The sequence below is a fragment of the Monodon monoceros genome, unplaced genomic scaffold (genome assembly GCF_005190385.1).
Source record: "Monodon monoceros isolate NGI ecotype Baffin Bay Population unplaced genomic scaffold, NGI_Narwhal_1 Super_Scaffold_11, whole genome shotgun sequence".
Taxonomy (NCBI): domain Eukaryota; kingdom Metazoa; phylum Chordata; class Mammalia; order Artiodactyla; family Monodontidae; genus Monodon; species Monodon monoceros.
Genome location: NW_021703767.1, coordinates 73,047,106 through 73,072,527, shown reverse-complemented (window position 1 = coordinate 73,072,527; position 25,422 = coordinate 73,047,106). Strand labels below are relative to the sequence as shown.

The window sequence follows — 25,422 nt, the reverse complement described above, 5'->3', positions numbered from 1 at the left end:
GGACATTCCACCTGAAAGCAGCAGAATACACTTTCTTCTCAAGTGTACATGGAACACTATCCAGGATACATCACATCTTGGGTCACAAATCAAGCCTCAGTAAATTTAAGAAAATTGAAATCGTATCAAGCATCTTTTCTGACCACAACGCTATGAGACTAGAAATCAATTACAGGAAAAAAACTGTAAAAAAACACAAATACAGGGAGGCTAAACAATATGCTACTAAATAACCAAGAGATCACTGAAGAAATCAAAGAGGAAATCAAAAACTACCTAGAGACAAATGACAACAAAAGCACGACAACCCAAAACCTATGGTATGCAGCAAAAGCAATTCTAAGAGGGAAGTTTATAGCAATATAATCCTACCTCAAGAAACATGAAAAATCTCAAATAAACAATCTAACCTTACACCTAAAGGGACTAGAGAAAGAAGAAGAAAACAAAACAAAAACAAAAACAAAACAATAAAAACCAACGTTAGTAGATGGAAAGAAATCACAAAGATCAGAGCAGAAATAAATGAAACAGAAAAAAAGAAAACAAGAGCAAAGACCAATAAAACTGGGCTTCCCTGGTGGCACAGTGGTTGAGAGTCCGCCTGCCGATGCAGGGGACACGGGTTCGTGCCCCGGTCCACGAAGATCCCACATGCCGCGGAGCGGCTAGGCCCATGAGCCACGGCTGCTGAGCCTGCGCGTCCGGAGCCTGTGCTCCGCAACGGGAGAGGCCACAACAGTGAGAGGCCCGCGTACCGCAAAAAAAAAAAAAAAAAAAAAGTTTCCAACAAACAAAAAGTCCAGGACCAGATGGCTTCACAGGCGAATTCTATCAAACATTTAGAGAACAGCTAATGCCCATCCTTCTCAAACTATTCCAAAAAATTGCAGAGAGAGAAACACTCCCAAGCTCATTCTACAAGGCCACCATCACCCTGATACCAAAACCAGACAAAGATATCACAAAAACAGAGAATTACGGACCAGTATCACTGAGGAATATAGACGCAAAAGTCCTCAACAAAATACTAGCAAACAGAATCCAACAACACATTAAAAGGAGCATACACCATGATCAAGAGCAATTTATCCCAGGGATGCAAGGATTCTTCAATATATGCAAACCAATCAATGTGATATGCCATATTAACAAATTGAATAAAAACCATATGATCAGCTCAAAAGATACAGAAAAAGCTTTTGACAAAATTCAACACCCATTTATGATAAAAACTCTCCAGAAAGTGGGCATAGAGGGAACCTACCTCGACATAATAAAGGCCATATCTGACAAACCCACAGGAAACATCATTCTCAATGTTTCACCATACTGAAAGCATTTCTTCTAAGATCAGGAACAAGACGAGGATGTCCACTCTCACCACTATTATTCAACATAGTTTTGGATGTCCTAGCCACAGCAATCAGAGAAGAAAAAGAAATAAAAGGAATACAAATTGGAAAAGAAGTAAAACTGTCACTTTTCAAATGACAGGATACTATATGTAGAAGATCCTAAAGATGCCACCAGAAAACTACTAGAGCTAATCAATGAATTTGGTAAGTTTGCAGGATACAAAATTAATGCACAGAAATCTCTTGCATTCCTATACACTAACAACAAAAGATCAGAAAGAGAAATTAAGGAAATAATCCCATTCACCAATGCAACAAAAATAATACCTAGGAATAAACCTACCTAAGGAGGTAAAAGACCTGTATGTGGAAAACTACAAGACACTGATAAAAGAAATCAAAGATGACACAAACAAATGGAGAGATATACCATGTTCTTGGATTGGAAGAATCAATACTGTGAAAATGACTATACTACCCAAAGCCATCTACAGATTCAATGCAATCCCTATCAAATTACCAATGGCATTTTTCACAGAACTAGAACAAAAAATTGCACAATTTGTATGGAGACACAAAAGACCCCAAATAGCCAAAGCAATCTTGAGAAAGAAAAATGGAGCTGGAGGAATCAGGCTCCCTGACTTCAGACTATACTACAAAGATACAGTAATCAAGAGAGTATGGTACTGGCACAAAAACAGAAATACAGACCAATGTAACAGGACAGAAACCCCAGAGATAAACCCATGCACCTATGGTTACCTAATCTATGACAAAGGAGGCAAAAATATACAGTGGAGAAAAGACAGCCTCTTCAATAAGTGGTGCTGGGAAAACTGGACAGCTACATGTAAAAGAATGAAATTAGAACACTCCCTAACACCATACACAAAAATAAACTCAAAATGGATTAGAGACCTAAATGTAAGACCAGACACTATAAAACTCTTAGAGGAAAACATAGGAAGAACACTTTTTGACATAAATCACAGCAAGACCTTTTTTGACCCACCTCCTTCAGTAATAAAAATAAAAACAAACAAATGGGACCTAATGAAACTTAAAAGCTTTTGCACAGCAAAGGAAACCATAAACAAGACGAAAAGACAACCCACAGAATGAGAGAAAATATTTACAAACGAAGCAACAGACAAGGGATTAATCTCCAAAAAATACAAATAGCTCATGCATCTCAATATCAAAAAAACAAACAACCCGATCAAAAAATGGGCAGAAGACCTAAATAGACATTCCTCCAAAGAAGACATATAGATGGCCAAGAGGCACATGAAAAGATGCTCAATATCACTAATTATTAGAGAAATGGAAATCAAAACTACAATGAGGTATCACTTCACACCAGTCAGAATGGCCATCGTCAAAAAATCTACAAACGATAAATGCTAGAGAGGGTGTGAAGAAAAGGGAACTATCTTGCAACTGTTGGTGGAAATGTAAACTGATACACCCACTATGGAGAACAGTATGAAGGTTCCTTTAAAAACTAAAAACAGAATTAGCATATGATCCAGCAATCCCACTAGTGGGCATATACCCAGAGAAAACCATAATTCAAAAAGACAGATGCACCCCAGTGTTCACTGCAGCACTATTTACAATAGCCAGGACATGGAAGCAACCTAAATGTCCACTGACAGATGAATGGATAAAGATGTGGTACATATATACAATGGAAAATTACTCAGCCATAAAAAGGAATGAAATTGGGTCATTTGTAGCAATGTGGATGGACCTAGAGACTGTCATACAGAGTGAACTAAGTCAGAAAGAGAAAAACAAATATCGTGTATTAACACATATATGTGGAATGTAGAAAAATGGTACAGATGAACCTGTTTGCAAGGCAGAAATAGAGACACAGACGTAAAGAAAAAAACATATGGACACCAAGCGGGGGCAGGGGTGTGTGGGGTGAATTGGAAGACTGGGATTGACATATACATAGTAATATGTATAAAATAGGTAACTAATGAGAACATGCTGTATAGCACAGGGAACTCTACTTAATACTCTGTGGTGACCTGAATGGGAAGGAAATCCAAAAAAGAGGGGATATATGTATACATATAGCTGATTCACTTCGCTATACACCAGAAACTTACACAACATTGTCAAGCAACTATACCCCAATTAAAAAAAAAAAGACCAATGATTTTTAAACAGTAGTATATACCATAGGGAACTTGTTAAAAATGCAAGTTCCAAGGGTCCTCTACCAGAGATTACAATTCTTTGTTTTCGGGATAAGCCCTAGAAATCTGAGGGATTTTCTTAAGACATGCCCTTGATTTCACTGTTATGGTGGTCTACAGACCACACTTTAAGAAACAACATTCATTTATTGTTGAAAAAAATTAGGAGGCCAAAGGACATGAATATATTCTTAAAACACACACACAGAAGAATGCTTTCTAAAAGAATTATGTACCAGTAGAGAATAACAGTATCCATTTCAGTAGTCTGAAAATCTGAAACCTTGATTCATTAATGATCTTAGGTAAATATATAACATCCTTTTACTTTTTCTACCAAGGAATTAGGCAAAGTAATTTGAAGACAAATGACTTTAAAATAATAACAATAATAATAACGTGTACCTAGCAAAGGCTTTAATAAGACGCCATAAATTTTCATGTATACACTCTATAAGGACATTCTGGATATTAGTCTATTTTGAAGTGATTTATAAATGATCTGCAAGACATCACCTCCAGAACAACAAATTCTAACCTACTAAAACAGAAGTGCATTATGTTCATGAGATCTGCCACTATTTATAGCTTTTAACATCTGAATACTATATCATAATCAACTTTATCTATAATTTAATATATTCTCAGTCAGGAATTAAAAGACATAAAGTGAAATTATTAATGTGGAAAAGGAAAACATTCCTACCTGGAAGTTCAGATAAATTTTTTATTTCTAGTTTCGTTTTATTTCACATATAAAATGTGATGAATGTGACACAAAAGGTTTGCTTCATTACTTATTATGCACCTTCATTACTCATTCTCGTATATTCTATTATCTTCTCTACAAAGAAAATACCATATTGAGACAACTAGAATAACTGACAGTATTTCAACCACTTTTGGGATCTGCTTTGATTTTTAAAGATCATTAGGTTATTTATTTACATTAAAAAATTTTTTTTAGTCTGTAACAATTTGAACTATGTATCCTGAACACAAATTTCATAGTATAAATGATTCATTGAAAGGCATGAAGTCTGACTCCTTTACAGAGAAATTCAGGAAAAAATGCAATATAAATTTCACAAAGCAAAAAACACACAAAAACCCCCATATTTTCACTAAGTCATGTTTCTAAGCTCTCTGAAAAGATACCAACTCCCAGATGTGATCATTAACTGGTTGCTTTTCTTTTCTTTTCACTGCAACTGACTTACTCTTTGACAAAGTTCTGAAGCTGTGCCTTAATCGATCTCTGAGTTTGGTCAAATAGGATCTAAAAGAAAAGAAGGACATTAAACAATTAGAAAAGTAAACAAAGAAAATAATTTTCATGTAGTTCCGTAAATATTACATCCTTCCAACAATATTCCAATTCTAATAACACCTACATTTCTTACTGAACATTGCATAAGAAATAAGTATTTAAAAAAGAAACAAACTGATTTTCAAGCCAATTTCATCTGTTTAAAAAATAAAATTACTCCTATTTACAGAGGAATGAAATGTGCATTAATATTTAAATACAATGTTCAATCAGTAGAGCAATTTATTTCCTTGACTATAATTCAGGCTTTGGAAGACAACCTAAAAGAGTAATACAAATTCTACTCTATCCACCACAATAATTTCTTACTCTAATATATTAAAACAAAACAAATGAAAACAACTCTAGAACTGCCTTATACCTTAGTTAGAGGTTTCTCATTTGGGAAGACCTGTGGATTTAAATGTCTTAAATTCAGAATTCAAGTAAATATTATATAGCCCTTCAGGTTAAATTATTGCTAAGATTAAAAATGAGAGTAAAATTTTACTTCTCACGACAATATTTTACACCACTTAATGGATGCCACATATTTAACTCTATGTGTGGTAAATTTCACAGGGCTTGGCATGGGAATTCCAAGTACTTTCATAATTTACAGATACACTTCATTCAGAATTTGAAACACACGCCAGATGAAGAGGCAGAAAAACAAATATTAAAAACAAAAAGAAAACCTTATGTCCTTCAACTAACTAAAAGCAGTACCAAAAAAATTCAGTCTCTATGGAATCTTACTATTAGCAAAGTCTTACGTCCTTGCCTAAATGCCAAATACACACACACACACACAAAACCTGGATTGAGTACAGGGTTTCAAAATCTGTCAATTCACTTCCAAAGGTAAAACAGTTTTGTATTATGTTAATCCCAAAGTATTAAACCCAATTTAAGCAGAAGAAAGGAAATAATGAAGATCAGTCTGGAAGGCAACTAAATAGAAAACAGAAAATCAATAGCCAAAACCCAATGAAACCTAAAGCTAGTTCTTTAAGAAGATCTAAAATAGATAAACCCACAACCAAAGTGATCAGGAAGAAAGAAGACACAAATTTCATACAATAAAAAGGAGATGGCTTCACCACAGATTCTACAGATATTAAAAAAGGATAATCAGAGGAACAATTTTATGCCAATAAATTCAATAGATGAGATGGGGAAATACTTTGAAGGACAAAAACTAACAAAGCTCAACTGTAGCAACGTTAAGGGCAGTTTCCCAAGGCAATAGAAATAAAAGCAAAAATAAACAAATGGGATCTAATCAAACTTAGAAGCTTTTGAACAGCAAAGGAAACCATGAACAAAATGAAAAGACAACCTATAGACTGGAAGAAAAAATTTGCAAATGTTGCGACTGACGAGGGCTTAATTTCCAAAATATACAAAGAGCTCATACAACTCAATAACAAAAACACAAACAAATCAAAAAATGGGCAGAAGACCTAAATAGACATTTCTCCAAAGAAAACATACAGATGGCCAATAGGTACATGAAAAGATGCTCAACTTCTCTAATTATTAGATAAATGCAAATCAAAACTACAATAAGGTCTCACTTCACACCAGTCAGAATGGCCATCATTAAAAAGTCTACAAATAATAAATGCTGGAGAGGGTGTAGAGAAAAGGGAACCCTCCTACATTGTCGGTAAGAACGTAAATTGGTGCAGCCACTAGGGAAAACAGTATGGAGGTTCCTTAAAAAACTAAAAATAGAATTGCCATATAATCCAGCAATCCCCCTCCTGGGCATACTTCCAGAGAAAACTCTAATTTGAAAAGATACATGCATCCCAATGTTCATAGCACCACTATCTACAACAGCCAAGACATGGAAGCAACCTAAATGTCCATCAACAGATGAATGGATACATGGAATATTACTCAGCCATAAGAAGGAATGAAATAATGCCATTTGCAGCAACATGGGCGGACTTAGAGATTATCATACTAAGTGAAGTCAGCCAGAGAAAGACAAATATTATGTGATATCACTTATATGTGGAATCTAAAATATGACACAAATGAATTTATCTCCGAAACAGAAACAGACTCACAGACATAGAGAATAGACTTGTGGTTGCCAAGGAGGAGGGGAGGTGAGGGAGGGAAGGATTGAGAGTTCGGGATTAGCAGATGCAAACTATTACATATAGGATGGATAACAACAAGGTACTACTGTATAGCACAGGGAATTATATTGAATATTCTGTAATAAACCATAGTGGAAAAGAATGTGAAAAAGAATATATATATGTATATATATACACACACACACATAACTGAGTCACTTTGCTGTATACCAGAAACTAATACAACTTTGTAAATTAACTATACTTCAATAAAAAAATTAAAAAAAAAGAAGATATCAGAAACCTAAACAGAGTTCCCTGGTGGCCTAATGGTTAGGATTCTGGGCTTTTACTGCCGTGGCCTGGGTCCAACCCCTGGTTGGGGAACTGAGATCCCACAAGCCACATGGCGTGGCCAAAAAAAAAAAACAAAAACAAAAACAAAGAAACCTAAACAGAATTAAAGAAATAGAATCTACAGTGAAAAACCTCCCCTATCCTATAAAGTTAAAGGTAACTTTACATAAAACCTAGCAACCCCAATCTTAGGTATTTGCCCAAGAGAAATGAAAACTTAGGTTCATAACAAAATCTGTATACAAATGTTTTTTAGCAGTTTCATTCCTAATTGCCAAAAATTGGACACAACCCAAATGTCCTTGGAGAAACAAACTATAGTATATCTATACAATGGAATACTACTCAGCAATAAAAAAGAAAGAACTATTAATAAATGCAACCACATAGATGAATCTGAATGCATTTTGATAAATAAGTCATATTCAAAAGGGTACAAACTAAATGAGTCCAGTTATATGACATTTAGGAAAAGGCAGAACTATAGGATGGATATCAAATCAGCAATTTACAATGGTAGGAGGAAGAAGGAAAGGGTGACTAACAATGGGTCAATAAGAGTATTTCGAGAGTTAACAAAACTGCATCTTGATTGAGGTATGGAGACCCAACCGTATGCATTTGTCAAAACTCAAAAAACTACACAAGGAATCAATTTTGTTACATTTAAATTTGGGGCTTCCCTGGTGGTGCAGTGGTTAAGAATCTGCCTGCCAATGCAGGGGACACGGGTTCGTGCCCTGGTCTGGGAAGATCCCACATGCCGCAGAGCAACTAAGCCCGTGAGCCACAACTACTGAGCCTGCGCGTCTGAAGCCTGTGCTCCGCAACGGGAGAGGCCGCAACAGTGAGAGGCCCGTGCACTGCAATGAAGAGTGGCCCCCGCTCGCCGCAACTGGAGAAAGCCCTCGCATGGAAATGAAGACCCAACACAATCCTAAATAAATAAATAAATAAATAAATTTAAATTTGAAAATAACTTTAATACCCTCTAGGTCCACCCCACTTGTCACAAATGGCAAGGTTTCATTCTTTTTTATGGTTGAATAATATTCCATTGTATATATACTATACATGTAATATATACACCACACCTTCTTCATCCATTCACCTACTGATAAGCACTTAGATTGCTTCCATATCTTGCCTATTGTGAATAATGCTGCAATGAACACAGGGGTGTATATATCTTTTCTAATTAGTGTTTTTGTTTTCTTTGGTTAAGTACCCAAGAGTGAACTTGCTGGACCATACGGTAGTTTTACTTTTAGTTTTTTGAGGAATTTCCATACTGTTTTCCATAATGGCTGTACCAATTTATATTCCCATCAACAGCACACAAGGATTTACCTGTCTCCACATCCTCACCAATGCTTGTTACTTGTTAACGTTTAGATAACAGCCATTCTGACAAATGTGAGGTTATATCTCATTGTGGTTTTGATTTGCATTTGATTTGCTTAGATAACAGCCATTCTGACAAATGTGAGGTTATATCTCATTGTGGTTTTGAAAGCATTTTTTCATGTGCCTGTTGACCATCTGTATGTCTTCTTTGGAAAAATGTCTATTCAGGTCCTCTGCCCGTTTTTTAAATTGGGGTATTTGGGGTTTTTTTGGATGCTGAGTTGTATGAGTTCCTTGTATATTTGGGATATTGACCCCTTGTTGGATATAACATTTGCAAACATCTTCTCCCATTCAGTAGGCTGCCTTTTCGTTTTGTTCATGGCTTCCTTCACTGTATAAAAGCTTTCTTAGTTTCATGTAGTCCCATTTGCTTATCTTTGCTTTTGTTTCCCTTGATTCTGGAGACATAGCCAAAAAAATATTGCTAAGACAGATGTCAAAGAGCATACTGCTTATGTTTCCTTCTAGAAGTTTTATGGTTTCAGATCTTACATTTAAGTCTTTAATCCATTTTGAGTTTATTTTTGTATATGGTGTGAGAATGTACTCATCTGATTCTTTTGCATGTAGCTGCCCAGTGTTCCTAACACCATTTATTGAAGAGTCTGCCTTTCCCCCACTGTGTACTCTTGCCTCATTTGTCATATATTAATTGCGCATATAAATGTGGGTTCATTTCTGGGCTCTCTATTCTGTTCCCTTGATCTATGTGTCTGTTTTTGTGCCAGTACCACACTGTTTTGATTACTGCAGCTTTGTAGTATAGTTTGAGATGAGGGTGCATGATACCTCCAGCTTTGTTCTTCTTTCTTAAGATTGTTTTGGCTACTTCAGGTCTTTCGTGTTTCCATACATATTTTAGAATTATTTTTTCCAGTTCTGTGAAAAATGTAATTGGGATTTTGATAAGGATTAAAATGAATCCCCACACCGCCTGAGGTAGTATGGTCATTTTAAAAATATTATTTCTTTCAATCCATGAGCACAGTATACATTTCCATCTGTTTGTGTCATCTTTAATTTCTTTGATGAGTGTCATTTGGTTTTCTAAGTCTTTTATTTCCTTAGTTAGATTTATTTCCATGTATTTTATTCTTTTGGATGTGATTGTAAATGGGACTGTTTGTTACTTCATTGTTAGTGTATAGAAATGTAACAGGTTTCTGCATATTAATTATGTATCCTATTTGTAGTGAGGTGGATGGACCTAGAGTCTGTCATACAGAGTGAAGTCAGTCAGAAAAACAAATACCGTATGTTAACACATATATACGGAATCTAAGTAAAATTTTAAAAAAAAAGGTCATGAAGAACCTAGGGGTAAGACAGGAATAAAGGCACAGACCTACTAGAGAATGGACTTGAGGATATGGAGAGGGGGAAGGGTAAGCTGTGACAAAGTGAGAGAGTGGCATGGACATATATACACTACCAAACGTAAAATAGATAGCTAGGGGGAAGCAGCCACATAGCACAGGGAGATCAGCTCGGTGCTTTGTGACCACCTAGAGGGGTGGGATAGGGAGGGTGGGAGGGAGGGAGATGCAAGAGGGAAGAGATATGGGAACATATGTATATGTATAACTGATTCACTTTGTTATAAAGCAGAAACTAATACACCATTGTAAAGCAATTATACTCCAATAAAGATGTTAAAAAAAAAATTATGTATCCTGCAACTTTACTGAATTCATTGACAAGTTCCAGTAGTTTTTTGGTGGCATCTTTAGGATTTTGTATATATAGTATCATATGGTATCTGCAAACATTGACAGTTTTGTATCTTCCTTTCCAATCTGCATTCCTTTTATTTTTCTTGTCTGACTGCTGTGGCTATGACTTCTAATATTTGCCATTTGCTACAACATGCATGGACCTCGAGGGTGTTATGCTATGTGAAATAGTCAGACAAAGAAAGACAAATATTATATGATTTCACTTATATATGGAATCTAAAAAACAAATGAACAAACATAACTAAAGAGAAACTACAGGAAAGCCTACTAGAACTAATAAGTGAATTTAGCAAGTCTGCAGAAATAAAGTCAGTATACAAGATTCAGTGGTATTTCTATACACCAGCAATGACCAATTAGAAACTGAACTTTAAAATATATCACTTACAATAGCACCAAAAAATAGGAAATGCTTAGGGATAAACTTGACAAAAGATATGCAAGACTTGTGCAATGAAGACCACAAAATACTGCCAAGAGAAATTAAAGAAAACCTAAAAAAATAGAGATATATTGTGTTCATGGATTAGAAGAGTCAATATTAGTAAGATGTCAATTCTCACCAAATTGATCTATATAGATTTGATGCAATCCCACTCCAAATCCCAGTAAGGCATTTTGTAGAAGTTTAAAACTTGATTCTAAAATATATATGGAAATGTGAGGGACCTAGAGTAGCCAAACCAATTTTGAAAAGAAGGAAGAAAGTTGAAATATCTAACCTACTTGATTTCAAGACTTATTATGAAACCTACAGTAATCAAGGCATTTGTAGTATTAAAGATAGGCAAAAAAAGTCAATAAAACAGAATAGAGTCCAGAAATGACCAATACATACGGTCAACTTTTTTTTTTTTTTAAACAAAAGATGCCAATAGGGAAAAGATAATTTTTTGAGCAAATGATGCTGGAACAAACAACTGGAGCCTTATGACCAAAAAATGAAACTCGACCCTTACCATGCAACATACACAAAAATTAACTTGGGATGGATCTACAGATCTAAACTAAACCTAGAATAGTGTTAGTGAACTTGGGTTAGGCAAACATATCTTAATAGTACACAAAAAGAAAACTATAAAAGAAAAAAAGATCAATAAATTTACTTCATCAAAATTAAAAACTATTGCTCTTCGAAAGATACTGCTACAAAAATAAAAAAGATAAGCCAAAGCCTGGGAGAAAATACATATCTGCAAAACACTTATCTGACAAACAACATATCTGGAATATAGAAAGAACTCTTGTAACTAAATAATAAGATAAACAGCCCAACTTTTTTAAATGGGCTAAAGATCTGACATTTCACTGAGGAAAATACAAGGGTGGCAAATAAACACATGAAAAGATTCTTGGGATCATTAGTTATTAAGGAAATGCAAATTAAAACCATAACAAAATTAAGAAGAGTATCCATACCAAGTGTTGGCAATCATGTGGAACAACTAGAACTCTCATACACTGCTTGTATAAAAGGATACAATCAAATTTGGAAAACAATTTCCAGATTTTGGAGGTTTTCTTTAATGAAATTTAAAACTTTTAGAAATTTAATGTATAAAAGAATATTAACATCATTATAAGCATTAATAAATAAAAGAAATTCTTCTTTCCATAATTCTTCTTAGCAATTTTTTTGTAGATTTCACTATATAAGTAGTTTCGTAAAATGTTAAACATACTACCCATTCTACCTCTAGCTATTTACACAAAAGAAATAAAAGCATACATCTATACAGACTTTTACACATATTTTTTATAAGCAGCTTTATTTGTAATAGCCAAAACTGGGAAACAACTCAAATGTTCATTGTATTGGCTTTAAAATACGTCCACAAATTGTTTGACATTCTTCCCTTCAAAAGTGGAGCCTAATTCTTTTCCCCTTGAGAGTGGCTGGTCATAGAGACTTACTTCTAACAAATAGTAATACGGAGGAAGTGACAAACAGTAACTTCTGAGACTAAGTCATGGATAGTATTGCATTTTTCTCTTTGCCCTTACTCTTGTATCATTTGTTTTGGGAGTAACCAGATTCCATGCAGTAAAAACCACTCAAGCAACCCTGTAAAGAGGCTCCTTGGTGAGGAACTGAGGCCTGCAGTCAACAGTCTATGCATGGCCCTATCTTGGAATTGGATCCTCCAACCCCAGTGAAGCCTTCAAATTACAGTAACCCCGGCCACATCTTATCAGCTATCTCATTAAAGACTCTGAGCCAAAGCCACTCAGCTAAGTCTCTCTAAAAATTCCAGGCCCAGAAACTGAGATAATAAATGTTTGTTGCTTTAAGCCATTATATTTTGGGGTAATCAGTTAATAGATAACTAACACATCCATCAACAGGTGAATGGATAAACAAATTGTGATATATCTACACAATGCAATACTATTAAGCAATAGAAAAAAAGGGAATAAACTACTGCTACACAGACCATGATTGAGTCTCAAAATCATTACACTGAAAGAAATTAGACCAAAAAAAAAAAAATCCATTTACATATAGGTCTGGAAAATGCAAACTGATCAGTAATGACAGACAGCAGATCAGTGATTGACTAGGAATGGGGAGGTGGCAAATCAGAGGAGGAATTATAAAGCGGCACAAGAAAATTTTGAGGCATAATTGTTATGTTCATTAAATTAATTGAGGTGACAGTTTTATGGAGGTATACATATGTCAACATTTATCAAATTGTACACTTTAATATACAGTTTATGTCAATCATTCCCCAGTAAAAAAAAAAAAAAATCAATATATTCCAGAGAAAGAAACACAATGGTTTTTGCCTATTATTATTTTAAAACTGCAAAAACATTACAAAGTTCTCCAAAATATAGCATTAACTAAAGTTTATATACATTTGGAGAGAATGAGAAATATTTCAAGCAATTGTCAATAATCTAGCCTACCTATTTTAACACCTCCATTAGAATGAAAAGTATGTTGTAATGCAAAGGCAACTGAGTCTCCCACTTGCCAGTTTCAAGCTATCCAGCTACCTAACAGCTAACTCTTCCTCTGGTGAACTGTTGCAAAGAGCTGCCTCAATAGGGCACTAATCTATTCCCCACTAAGAGAGAATTCGCAGCATTTCTTAAGCTTTAAGACTTTGCCTTGTCAATGTCTCTGGAAATTCGGTGACAAAGGAATTTTGCAAGACTCTTCCCTGAATTTTTGCCCTTTACCTCATTTCCCTATTTTCCTTGTGTAGAGTTCTACTATCCTGACTAGTTGGGGGTTCTGATCAAGATCTTACCCAAAGTGCTCAGCAACCACCCAAAAACTTTATCTGGGCTTTAGACCAAAAACAAAATTTGTTTCATCCTCAGAATTGAGTGCATACAGGTCTTCTCTTCCATGTCTGTACCACAAAACCTGGGATGGTATTAATAAAGCCAGAGTGACAGGTTCCTTGGGTGGGGTGTGTGTGGGGGGTACCAACACAAAAGCAAAGGTTCAGTTCCATTTTTGGAAATGAATGGCATTATTCCTAGCAACATATGTATGACAAATAATCAGCAATGTCATTTGACCTATCTGCTACTTATAAAAGGATCTTACCTTTTAAGAGGTAAGAGTGCATAAATATCATGGCTGTTTAAAACCAATGGCTTACACTCAGGTTATTCCCCATTCATGTCTGCACCCAGTTAAAGCAACACTATCTAGTTGTGTTCAGCAAAAGATGAAAGCTGAGATACACTACACAGATGGCAGACACTCTAGGAACTTTAGTAGAAGAATAGGCTACACATCCATAGATAGCATTGAACTATTCTCAGTTCTTGCCATTTAGGTCCCATTGGCCGAGACTAAAAATTTTGTAGTCTTTGTGATCCATTTAAATATTACTGAGCTACCACAGCAGTCTCTTCTGACGATTCTGCGTGACATAATCATTCCTATCCTTTCCAGAATCTATAGGCACAGGGTTATGGCTGTTGACACTGTGGATTCATTGAATCTTTTAGTTAATCTCATTAGGCCTGTTTATTACAGGCTTATAATAATCAAGAAGACTCTTCTTTGCTTTTAACAGAAACAGGTCCCAATATGCAAATGAATATTTATTATGTGTTCCCGTTTTTCTACATCCCCTGCCTGTCCTAACCTATCCATTTATCTAACCTCTTCTTTCTCCCTTTCTTCATTTCTCTAAGGCAGTGGTTCTTCACGGGCTTGGGTGTGAATCAAAATCACCTGCAAAGCTAACAGAAAATATTAATACAAAGATCCAAGCTTACTGAAGGACAGAATCCCTCTGTATTTTTTAATAAGTTCACTAGGTGATTCTGTTACTCCAAGATTGAGACAAATCGCTCTGACCAGGGGTTCTCAATTGTACAGTATTATAACCTGGGGAACTTTTAAATACCCTGATGCTGAGATAATTAGAAAAACTGGCAAGTATCAGGAATCAGAATTTTTAAGGTTCCCCAGATGTGAACCAGCATTATCCACATCACTTGCGTGCTTGTTAGAGATGAAGAATCTCCAGAACCAACCCAGACTTACAGAATCAAAATCTACATTTACCATGATTTCCAAGTGCTTGTTTGGGGGAAGAAGCAATGCATTGTTTCTCAAACTGGGCTGCACAACGGGATGACCTGTGGAGCTTTGATTGCTGGTTCTTACTCCCAGAGACTAATTTTAACTAGTCTGGGTTGCAGCCCACTAGCACTCCACTGAGAAGAATTCATCAAGGCATCTAAATCACTAAATTACCTTCACTAAGAGCAAAAAGGGGCCTCCCTTCAGTGGATGTCATGACAGATACAGTCCTTGGAAGTGGGCAAAAACAGTCTTGAGAGCAGAAGTCAGCACATTTTTTCTGTAAAGAGCTAGATGGTATTTTAGGCTTGTGGGCCATGTTGTCTCTGCCACAGCTACTCATCTCTGCCATCGTGTGAAAGTAACCATAGACGATACAGAAGCAAACACAGCATAGCTGTGTTCCAATAAAAATTTATATGAAAAAAAGGGGAGGGGGAGATGGGCTAGATTTGGCCTGTAAGCCATAGTTTGCCAACCCCTGCTCTAGAACAGTGGTTCACAAACTTTAGAATACAACAGAATCCCCTGCAAGCCTTGTTCAAACACATATTGCTGGCTTCCAGCCTCAGAGTTTCTGATTTAGTAGATCTGGGTGGGCTCTAAGAAGTTGCTATTCTAACAAGTCCCGAGGTGATACTGATGCTGCTGGTCCAGGGACCACAATTTGAGAACCACCGATCGAAAGTAATGGTCCTCAAATTTTACTGCATGTCAGAATCACCTGGGGAGATTTTAAAAATTCTAATGCCACACTCCAGATGACATAAATCCAATCTCTGGGAATGGGAACCAATTCACTACTATAAAGGTTCTCAATGCTTAGGTCATGGCACACTAAAATAGTGACATTTCAGGGGAAAAGTTACATGGCATTACTATTTGAATCATCCAAAGCTATTTTAGTCACAATTTGTTTGTCATCACTTCTTTGTTTTGTACGCCCTGTCAAACATTGCATCCTTCTTTTGCTTATTTTTCACAATTCTTGCTCCTATTGTCATTTTTCACATTTTTCCTATTAACAAGGTATGTATGATTGTTTCCTTAGCATCATCATCATTAGTTATAAGGTATTCCTATTAGGATGCAATTGATTTTGTTATTTTTTGGCTCTTACTTCTTGGTATTTATTTATTATTGGCTTTTAATGTTAATTAGCCAAAGTCTGACTCTTAATGAAATTTAATTATGTTTTATTTTAAATTATTAAAAAACATTTCTGAAGATGGAATTAAATGCACATAATTATGTCATTTTAAATGGGATTGCAGACCTTTGCAGATTCAAAAACATTTTGAAATTTTGATTTTTTGATCATAAATAAGCGTAACATTTGTTGAATAAACTAAAATGAATTAATATTTCCTATCTTTACTAAATGCCTAATTTTATAATCTTGCAATATAACTTACTTTAAAACATTTTAAGAATGCAGAAAATTATACACATAATCAACTTTTGAACTTTAAAACATATCCTATTTTATCTCATATTTAAATAGATCTGATTTTTTACTGGTTGTCGTTTTCCACCATAATGGACAACTTTTTCATCAAACAGTGCTGGAAAGCCATTACATTCATAAGGCAAACACAACATTTCCAAAATTCTCTTCTTTAACCAAAATGTATTTTTACATGAAAGAGTTATTAAATAAAGCAATTACAGAAGCAAATCATACAGGACTTCAACACAAAATATCCATTTAATACAGAAAAAGATTTGCACTTTAAACTTCTACAAACACAAAATAAGAAACAAAGTTCTTTTATCACATTAGTTATAACTATATCAGATTACTAAACTGCTTAAAAGGTTACTACTCAATTAACGGCTAGAGCCAGAATGCCTCACACAATTGCAAAACTGTATAATATACCAGCCTACAAGGAAAATTTCAGAACTTTGTAATTTCCAAAGAAGCAAAGGAAATAGAAAATGTGCCGCGTTCAAATAACAGAATTAACAGATGCGTTTGATGGCATGCCAAATAAACACAGCAATAATTACTAACCCAGAAGACAACTGTATCAAAAAGTTTTCATTGCTGCCCAGTGATTCTACATGTTAATAACTGTACTCAAACTAACAGCAATACTTAAAATTTCTGAATAGAAGATTATCTTGGAAGAACACTGATTGTTTTACTAAGCACCAAAACAAATTCCTAGGGATGAAATACTCAAATACCAAAAGAAAACTTTAAAACAAAGAGGATAAATTTGGAAACACTGTAACTTTGCATACTGATAGAACAGCTACAAAGACAGCAAGATGTAAATTTAAGTTAAGAATTCATTTAGAAAGCTGTGAAGATCTAGTAGTACATTATTTCACAAAGGATCTCTTATATGTAAAAGGTTACACATAGATATAAATTCCAAATTAAATTTTATGAAAATGATACATGAATCTAAACAAATATTCAAAATATTTCAATTTTTTTCAGCTTTTTGTATAGAAGTGAGACAAGTATATCATGCTCTGGGGACTTCCCTGGCTGTCCAGTGGTTAAGACTCCAGGCTTCCAATGCAGGGGGCACGGGTTCTATCCCTGTTCGGGGAACTAAAATCCTGCATGCTGTGCAGCGTGGCCAAAAAAATTTAAAAAAAGGAATATCACTCTCTACTGTTTTCATACAACAGTGTACTAGCTGTCCAAAGGAAGAGTTTTGCCTAAGTTTATGATTTAAAAGTAGAATTCAAAAAGTTTAGGAGGAACAACTTTCAACTTGCAGATGTGTTTAGTGCTAGTTATTGACTTTAAAAGGTGGCTTAGTTAACTGGTGTTCTAAATCTGATGATCTTATTTCAAACAATCCTTGATATTTTTGACAATTAACATGTACCAACAATCTTTATGGATTCAAAGTGTTGGAAACAAGAGGTTAAGAATGAGTCACTAGGGAGTCAGTGCTATGATCTGAATCCAAAAATAGAATTATTAAAAGTGGGTAAATGGGGGGCTTCCCTGGTGGCGCAGTGGTTGAGAGTCCGCCTGCCGATGCAGGGGATGCGGGTTCGTGCCCCGGTCTGGGAGGATCCCACATGCCGCGGAGCGGCTGGGCTCGTGAGCCATGGCCGCAGAGCCTGCGCGTCCAGAGCCTGTGCTCCGTAACGGGAGAGGCCCGTGTACCGCAAAAAAAAAAAAAAAGTGAGTAAATGGGGTTTAGTAAGTAGAGCAACTTCTACGTATACCTACAGAAAAGCTTCATCATTATTTTATTCAAAATCCATTCAATTTATCACAGAAAATTTAAGCATTACATGTGTCAATGAAAGAAAAGGAAGAGCAGCCCTACTTAATGAATGATTGCTCCTTTAAAGATATGTAATTATTTAAATTCTAATTACAAGTGATAAAAGAGTTCCTGTCAATCAGGAGGAAAGGGCAATAAGTGCTCATCTGCCTTTCACTAATATGTCTACCTATGCAGACAAAGTTCTCATCAATGACAATGGCCAAGAATTTGAAAAGATCATCAATTTTTAAATCTTGATCAGGAATTGCTTGAAATCATTTCATGCATAAGACTTTTTTTTTTTTAAGTTATGTTCAGGGAAGCCAGCTCAAGTTTCTCATTAAAATATTTTTTAAATATATGGAAGTGTTATACACACAGGGAGAAGAAAAAGAAATAGAAGGAATACCAATTGGAAAAGAAAAAGTAAAACTGTCATTTTTCAAATGACAGGATACTATACACAGTAAATCCCAAAGATGCTACCAGAAAACTACTAGAGCTAATCAATGAATTTGGTAAAGTAGCAGGATACAAAATTAATGCACAGAAATCTCTGGTATTCCTATACACTAATGATGAAAAATCTGAAAGTGAAATTAAGAAAACACTCCCATTTACCACTGCAACAAAAAGAATAAAATATCTAGGAATAAGCCTACTTAAGGAGACAAAAGACATGTATATAGAAAATTATAAGACACTGATGACAGAAATTAAAGATCATACAAATAGATGGAGAGATATACCATGTTGTTCGATTGGAAGAATCAACATTGTGAAAATGACGCTACTACCCAAAGCAATCTACAGATTCAATGCAATCCCTATCAAATTACCAATGGCATTTTTCACAGAACTAGAACAAAAAATTTCACAATTTGTGTGGAAACACAAAAGACCCCGAATAGCCAAAGCAATCTTGAGAACAAAAAATGGAGCTGGAGGAATTAGGCTCCCTGACTTCAGACTATACTACAAAGCTACAGTAATCAATACAGTATGGTACTGGCACAAAAACAGAAAGATAGATCAATGGAACAGGATAGAAAGCCCAGAGATAAACCCACGCACATATGGTCACCTTATCTTTGATAAAGGAGGCAAGAATATACAGTGGAGAAAAGACAGCCTCTTCAATAAGCGTTGCTGGGAAAACCGGACACGTACATGTAAAAGTATGAGATTAGAACACTCCCTAACACCATACACAAAAATAAGCTCAAAATGGATTCAAGACCTAAATGTAACGCTAGAAACTATCAAACTCTTAGAGAAAAACATAGGCAGAACACTCTATGACATAAATCACAGCAAGATCCTTTTTGACCCACCTCCTAGAGAAATGGAGATAAAAACAAAAATAAATAAATGGGACCTAATGAAACGTATTAAAAGCTTTTGCACAGCAAGGGAAACATAAACAAGACCAAAAGACAACCCTCAGAATGGAAGAAAATATTTGCAAATGAAGCAAAAGACAAAGGATTAATCTCCAAAATTTACAAGCAGCTCATGCAGCTCAACAACAAAAAAACAAACAACCCAATCCAAAAATGGGCTGAAGACCTAAATAGACATTTCTCCAAAGAAGATATACAGACTGCCAACAAACACATAAAAGAATGCTCAACATCATTAATCATTAGAGAAATGCAAATCAAAACTACAATGAGATATCATCTCACACTGGTCAGAACGGCCATCATCAAAAAATCTAGAAACAATAAATGCTAGAGAGGGTGTGGAGAAATGGGAACACTCCTGCACTGCTGGTGGGAATGTAAATTGATACAGCCACTAGGGAGAACAGTATGGAGGTTCTTTAAAAAACTACAAATAGAACTACCATACGACCTAGCAATCCCACTACTGGGCATATACCCTGAGAAAACCATAATTCAAAAAGAGTCATGTACCAAAATGTTCATTGCAGCTCTATTTACAACAGCCAGGAGATGGAAGCAACCTAAGTGTCCATCATTGGATGAATGGATAAAGAAGATGTGGCACATATACACAATGGAATATTACTCAGCCATAAAAAGAAACGAAATTGAGTTATTTGCAGTGAGGTGGATGGACCTAGAGTCTGTCATACAGAGTGAAGTAAGTCAGAAAGAGAAAAACAAATACCGTATGCTAACACATATATATGGAATCTAAGAAAAAAAAAAAAGGTCATGAAGAACCTAGGGTTAAGACGGGAATAAAGACACAGACCTACTAGAGAATGGACTTGAGGATATGGGGAGGGGGAAGCGTAAGCTGTGACAAAGTGAGAGAGTGGCATGGACATATATACACTACCAAACGGAAAACAGATAGCTAGGGGGAAGCAGCCGCATAGCACAGGGAGATCAGCTCAGTGCTTTGTGACCACCAAGAGGAGTGGGATAGAGAGGGTGGGAGGGAAGGAGACGCAAGAGGGAAGAGATATGGGAACACATGTATATGTTTAACTGATTCACTTTGTTATAAAGCAGAAACTAACACACCATTGTAAAGCAATTATACTCCAATAAAGATGTTAATATATATATATTTTTTAAATATATGGAAGTGTTATACACATTCAATATGTAATATCTTTCCTAACACTTTAGGTATTATTTTAACATAATTCTATAAAAATAAATTATTTATTAAATATTTATTAATTATTTAATGTAATTCCATAAAAAGGAAATCTAAACATTTTTCACCAACACCCAGACAGGACATGACACCTTATGTCCCCTAGAAGTTTTCTCCAGTGTCTCATACAAATACAACCATCAGTTTCTACCTGTGCCATGAGATGAGAACCTTTGGGAAGCACTGAACTACTATATTCTCACTACCTAAAACCATTTGTTGAGCGAATGAGTAGACAGCTGTAATATGGAAAACCAAACTCACAAAAAAACAAAACAAAAAGGGTCATATATTTTCACAGAATTTTATGCAGCAATTCAACTTCAAAACTTCATTCAGCAAATAATCAAAATAATATTCCAATTTCCTTATACTAACAGCAAATTAGAATCCAAAAGAGTCATCAGCGACGTTACAGAAACAGAGCTCTAAGTTCCAGGAAAACAAAGTAGTCAAATCAACTCTAGTACATAGTAGAATGTAGCATATATGACCTGCTCTGGAAAAGTTATGAGTTGGCACCTTATAAAAAACATATGAGTTAAACAGCAACCCTAGGAAGTTCTCATTCTATAAGGAATAAGGAACAGTACTATCCATTTTTACAGAGAAAATAAATCACAAAAGAATCCAAATAATTTATTTTTTAAATGACTGGATAATCTAAACCCAATCTATGTTTAATCTTACTTGGCTAAAAACCCAAATGGTTACATTATTTCACACATTTATTTAAGCCCACAAAGTTATTCATAAATATCATCTCTGTAACACCTAGCCTTTTATCCTGATACAAAGTTATACACCAAGATTTAAGTGTTATGAGCTTTGCTATAGAATATAAAGCAGATTCCAGTGTTTATTACCTTTTAGAAAGCAGTTTGTCTTATCCTATAAAGTCTCCTTTATCCTATAATGCTATGTAATTAAAATTTCACTGAACAGAATGCTACTAAAATAAAGCATTTTATACAACTAGGCTTTCCCACATTTTTAACAAATGACTCTGAGATCATATTTAAATCTTATAATAATTAATACTTTATAATTAAAAGTCATCTAGTAAAAGCTCCTTCATTTTACAGAGGTGGAATGCAAAGCTTAGAAAAATTAAATGACTTCCCCAAGGTAAGAATTATGCAAGTACTAAGGATATAACAGTAAACAAGATATGTGTCATCCCTATCTTTAATCTAGTTGAAGTATACAGCGTTATGATGGGGGAAGAACCTTTGCCACAAATATAAAGATTGTGATTCGGCCTTCCCTGGTGGCGCAGTGGTTGAGAGTCCGCCTGCCGATGCAGGGGACACGGGTTCGTACCCCGGTCTGGGAAGATCCCACATGCCGCGGAGCGGCTGGTCCCATGAGCCATGGCCGCTGAGCCTGTGTGTCCGGAGCCTGTTCTCCGCAACGGGAGAGGCCGCAACAGTGAGAGGCCCACGTACCGCAAAAAAAAAAAAAAAATAATAATAATAATAATAAATAAAGATTGTGATTCAAGTACAAAGAGGTCACTCCTACTGAAAAAACTAAGGGAAAAGTATTTGTTAACAAGAAACAAAAAGGCCAGGTAAAGCACAGAGCATAGCAACTATATAAAAGGCAAGAAAATTAAAAGAAACTAAACTACAGTCTCACAATTTCATACCTATAGCTATTAGTAGAAAAATTTCTGAGATGCTGTAAAAAGGAATATGGGAATAAAATTAGAAAGGCACTAGACATCTGGGTGTAGTATCAGAGCTCTCCTATATACATATATATAAGCATACATGTAAACACACACAAGATCACCAACCTATAGCATTTAGACCTCTAGGCAGACAGGCAGACAAATAGTGATCTCCTCTTAGTTTGCAAATTATCTTTCTAAAGCATATTAAGCATTTCTAAAGAATATTAAATACTTTTGTCTATTTGTTCACTGAATTTTCACTGATTTAACACATCTTTATTCATTTAATGACTAAAAAAACATTACAAGCATTGTCATAATCTCAGTGTCCTCAATCCTGCCATGAGTAACTCCTTCCCGCCAAGGACTCTTCTAGGTGGTAGTAGCAGAGGTGAATACAACAAAGTGCCTACAGTCATAAAACTTAGAGAGGAACAGAATATAAAATAAGTACACATATTTAAGAATATACATGGTATGTGTGTGCGCACGCAAAAGGCAGGGTAAATTGATAGACAGTAACCATATGGTGGTCAAGGAAGGCTTCTCGTAGAGGCAGTGATCTATTAAAGTGAGGGAGACCTATAGAAAGAAAAGCAATATCGTAAGGAAACAGTCACACATAAACGTGGAGGAGGAACATGCCGCACCGAACAGACTGCAAGTACAAAGGCCATAATATGAGAATTACTTTGGCATGTTCAAAGAAGAACAAAGAGCCCAAGAGGCTACAATCGGTCAGAGAAGAGAGATGAGATCAGAAAGTTATCAGCAGGAGCCTCATCATATAGGGCTTGGTTAGGATTTTATTCTGAGTGTAACAGGGAACTAGAACAGGAGAGTACTGTGAATTAATTTATATTTTTAAAAGTTCATTCTGGCTGCTGTATACATAACTCACTATATTTAGAAGGGCAAGTAAAGAAGCAGAGATACAAGTTATATAATCCTAAACAAAAGATGGTAGTAGTTTAGACTTGGAGGTGACAGAGCAACTATTTATTATAGGATCTGGGGTATATTTTGTTAATGTGTGGGATATGGAGTATGGGGGGAAAAAGAAAAGTCACAGAAAGAGGTTTCAAGGATGAAAATTGCTAAGACTGCACAATAATTTGCTTACTAAAACTGTTTTCAAAATTATAGCCTTTATGGTTGGTGTGCCAGTTGTTTACTGGCTTTCACCACTACATCAACCTTCCATAATCTCCTCCTCTATGTTGCCAGGAGCTAGAAATCTGCAAAGCGTATTTCCCAACCCCCCTGCAAGCCAAGAGGTTAGGTTCTGCAAATAGGATCTGATGTTAGATTAAGAGGCAGGAGATAAGGAGAAGCCACTTTCTTTTTCTGCTTCTGTTCTGACACAGCCATTAGCGAGCAACTGAGCTACTCCAAATTTCGGCAGCGTCAGTGACCAATCTGAGGGTGTCAATGGGACTGCAGGCTCCGAGGCTCTTGCAGCCACAGCAAGCAGGCAAGCCCTGACTTCCTGGCTCGGCAACAATGGCAGTGTTCTCAAGAGTGCAGTACTTAGGGGCTCTAGCACCACCACTTCCACCCTTGCTCCTGCAACCCCTAAGGACAGTAGCTCCTTCCTACGTTGACTAATCTCTAGGCTTTTTTTTTTTTTTTCACTGTGGCTTTTTGCATTCCTACAACCCTTCCAACACTTTGTAACCAATTCACTATATTAAAACCCTTCTATAAGAAATACCGTATGTGGTTTCTGTTTTCCCGAATGGATACCAACCAATATAGTAAAGGAAGAAGTATCACTCCCCAGGATCTAGCTGCACATATTTTGTTCCTCATCACAACACCCTTACGTGTTGGTATCGCAAATTCTGCTATTCCCCTTTTATAGAACAGTAAAATGAAAAATGAAAGTGATTAAATAAACTGACCAAAATTATACAGCTAATAACAGTGAAGCCTAAACTCAAAGTTGTTTCTATCTAAATTCTATGCTCTTTTTACAATGTTAAAATTAAGAAATATCGATTGCATTCAATTTTAGAAAAGGAAAAAAACCCCACATTATTGGAATTAGTTCAGGAAACCAGCTGCACATTAATAGCACTAGCACTAAAAAGACCAACCACTATCCTCTTGAAGCAAACTATACTTATATACCTTGCTTCAAACAAACCTCATTTTTAAAGACTCAATTTACTCTAAGAGAATGATTTATAAAATACTCTGAACTTAAGTTTTCTTGACAGGACAGATTTCAACATACATTTAAACTATTTATTTACCAGAAGTTTATCTTACTCATAACTTTTCACATATAAAACTATAACAAAAAGCAAAATATTCTTATATAAAGCAATAATATAAGACTTACTGATTTAAAGAAAATATAAGAAATAGGATTGCTACAAAGGATACTATATCACAAAAAAATTTAACCTATTATGTTAATTTAAAATCAGTAACTTAAAAAAAAATTTAATTCTCATTATATTACACTTTTTAAGAAGTTTGAATCCCAAAGGTCCCTGATTTAAAAAGAAATCAAATATACTATACACTAGCATCCAAATTCAATAGAAGGCAAAAAGAAAATTAATAAGAGGTCATTAAAAACAAATTGGTGCAAAATATTAGAGCTAAAATCATAAAAATATTAGAAGAAAACAAAGGGATTAATCTGCATGATCTGGAATTTAGCAGTGGATTCTTGGATATGACCCCAAAAGCAGGAGGAACAGAAAAAAAAAAGATAAATTGGATTTCATCAAAATTAAAACTTCTATTTATTTTTATTTATTTATTTTTGGCTGCGTTGGGTCTTCATTGCTACACGCAGGCTTTCTCTA

The 25,422-nt window shown here is 35.4% G+C and overlaps 1 protein-coding gene across 2 annotated transcripts in view; it reads right to left on the bottom strand.

Moving 5' to 3' along the window:
* ACAP2 (ArfGAP with coiled-coil, ankyrin repeat and PH domains 2) overlaps positions 1–25,422 on the bottom strand; it is a 156,831-nt gene that overhangs the window by 57,390 nt on the left and 74,019 nt on the right. For both annotated transcript variants that reach the window (XM_029213913.1, XM_029213912.1), the window contains exon 5: positions 4,795–4,853. In XM_029213913.1, the coding sequence (XP_029069746.1) occupies positions 4,795–4,853 (59 nt within the window). The remainder of the gene's footprint in view (positions 1–4,794; positions 4,854–25,422) is intronic.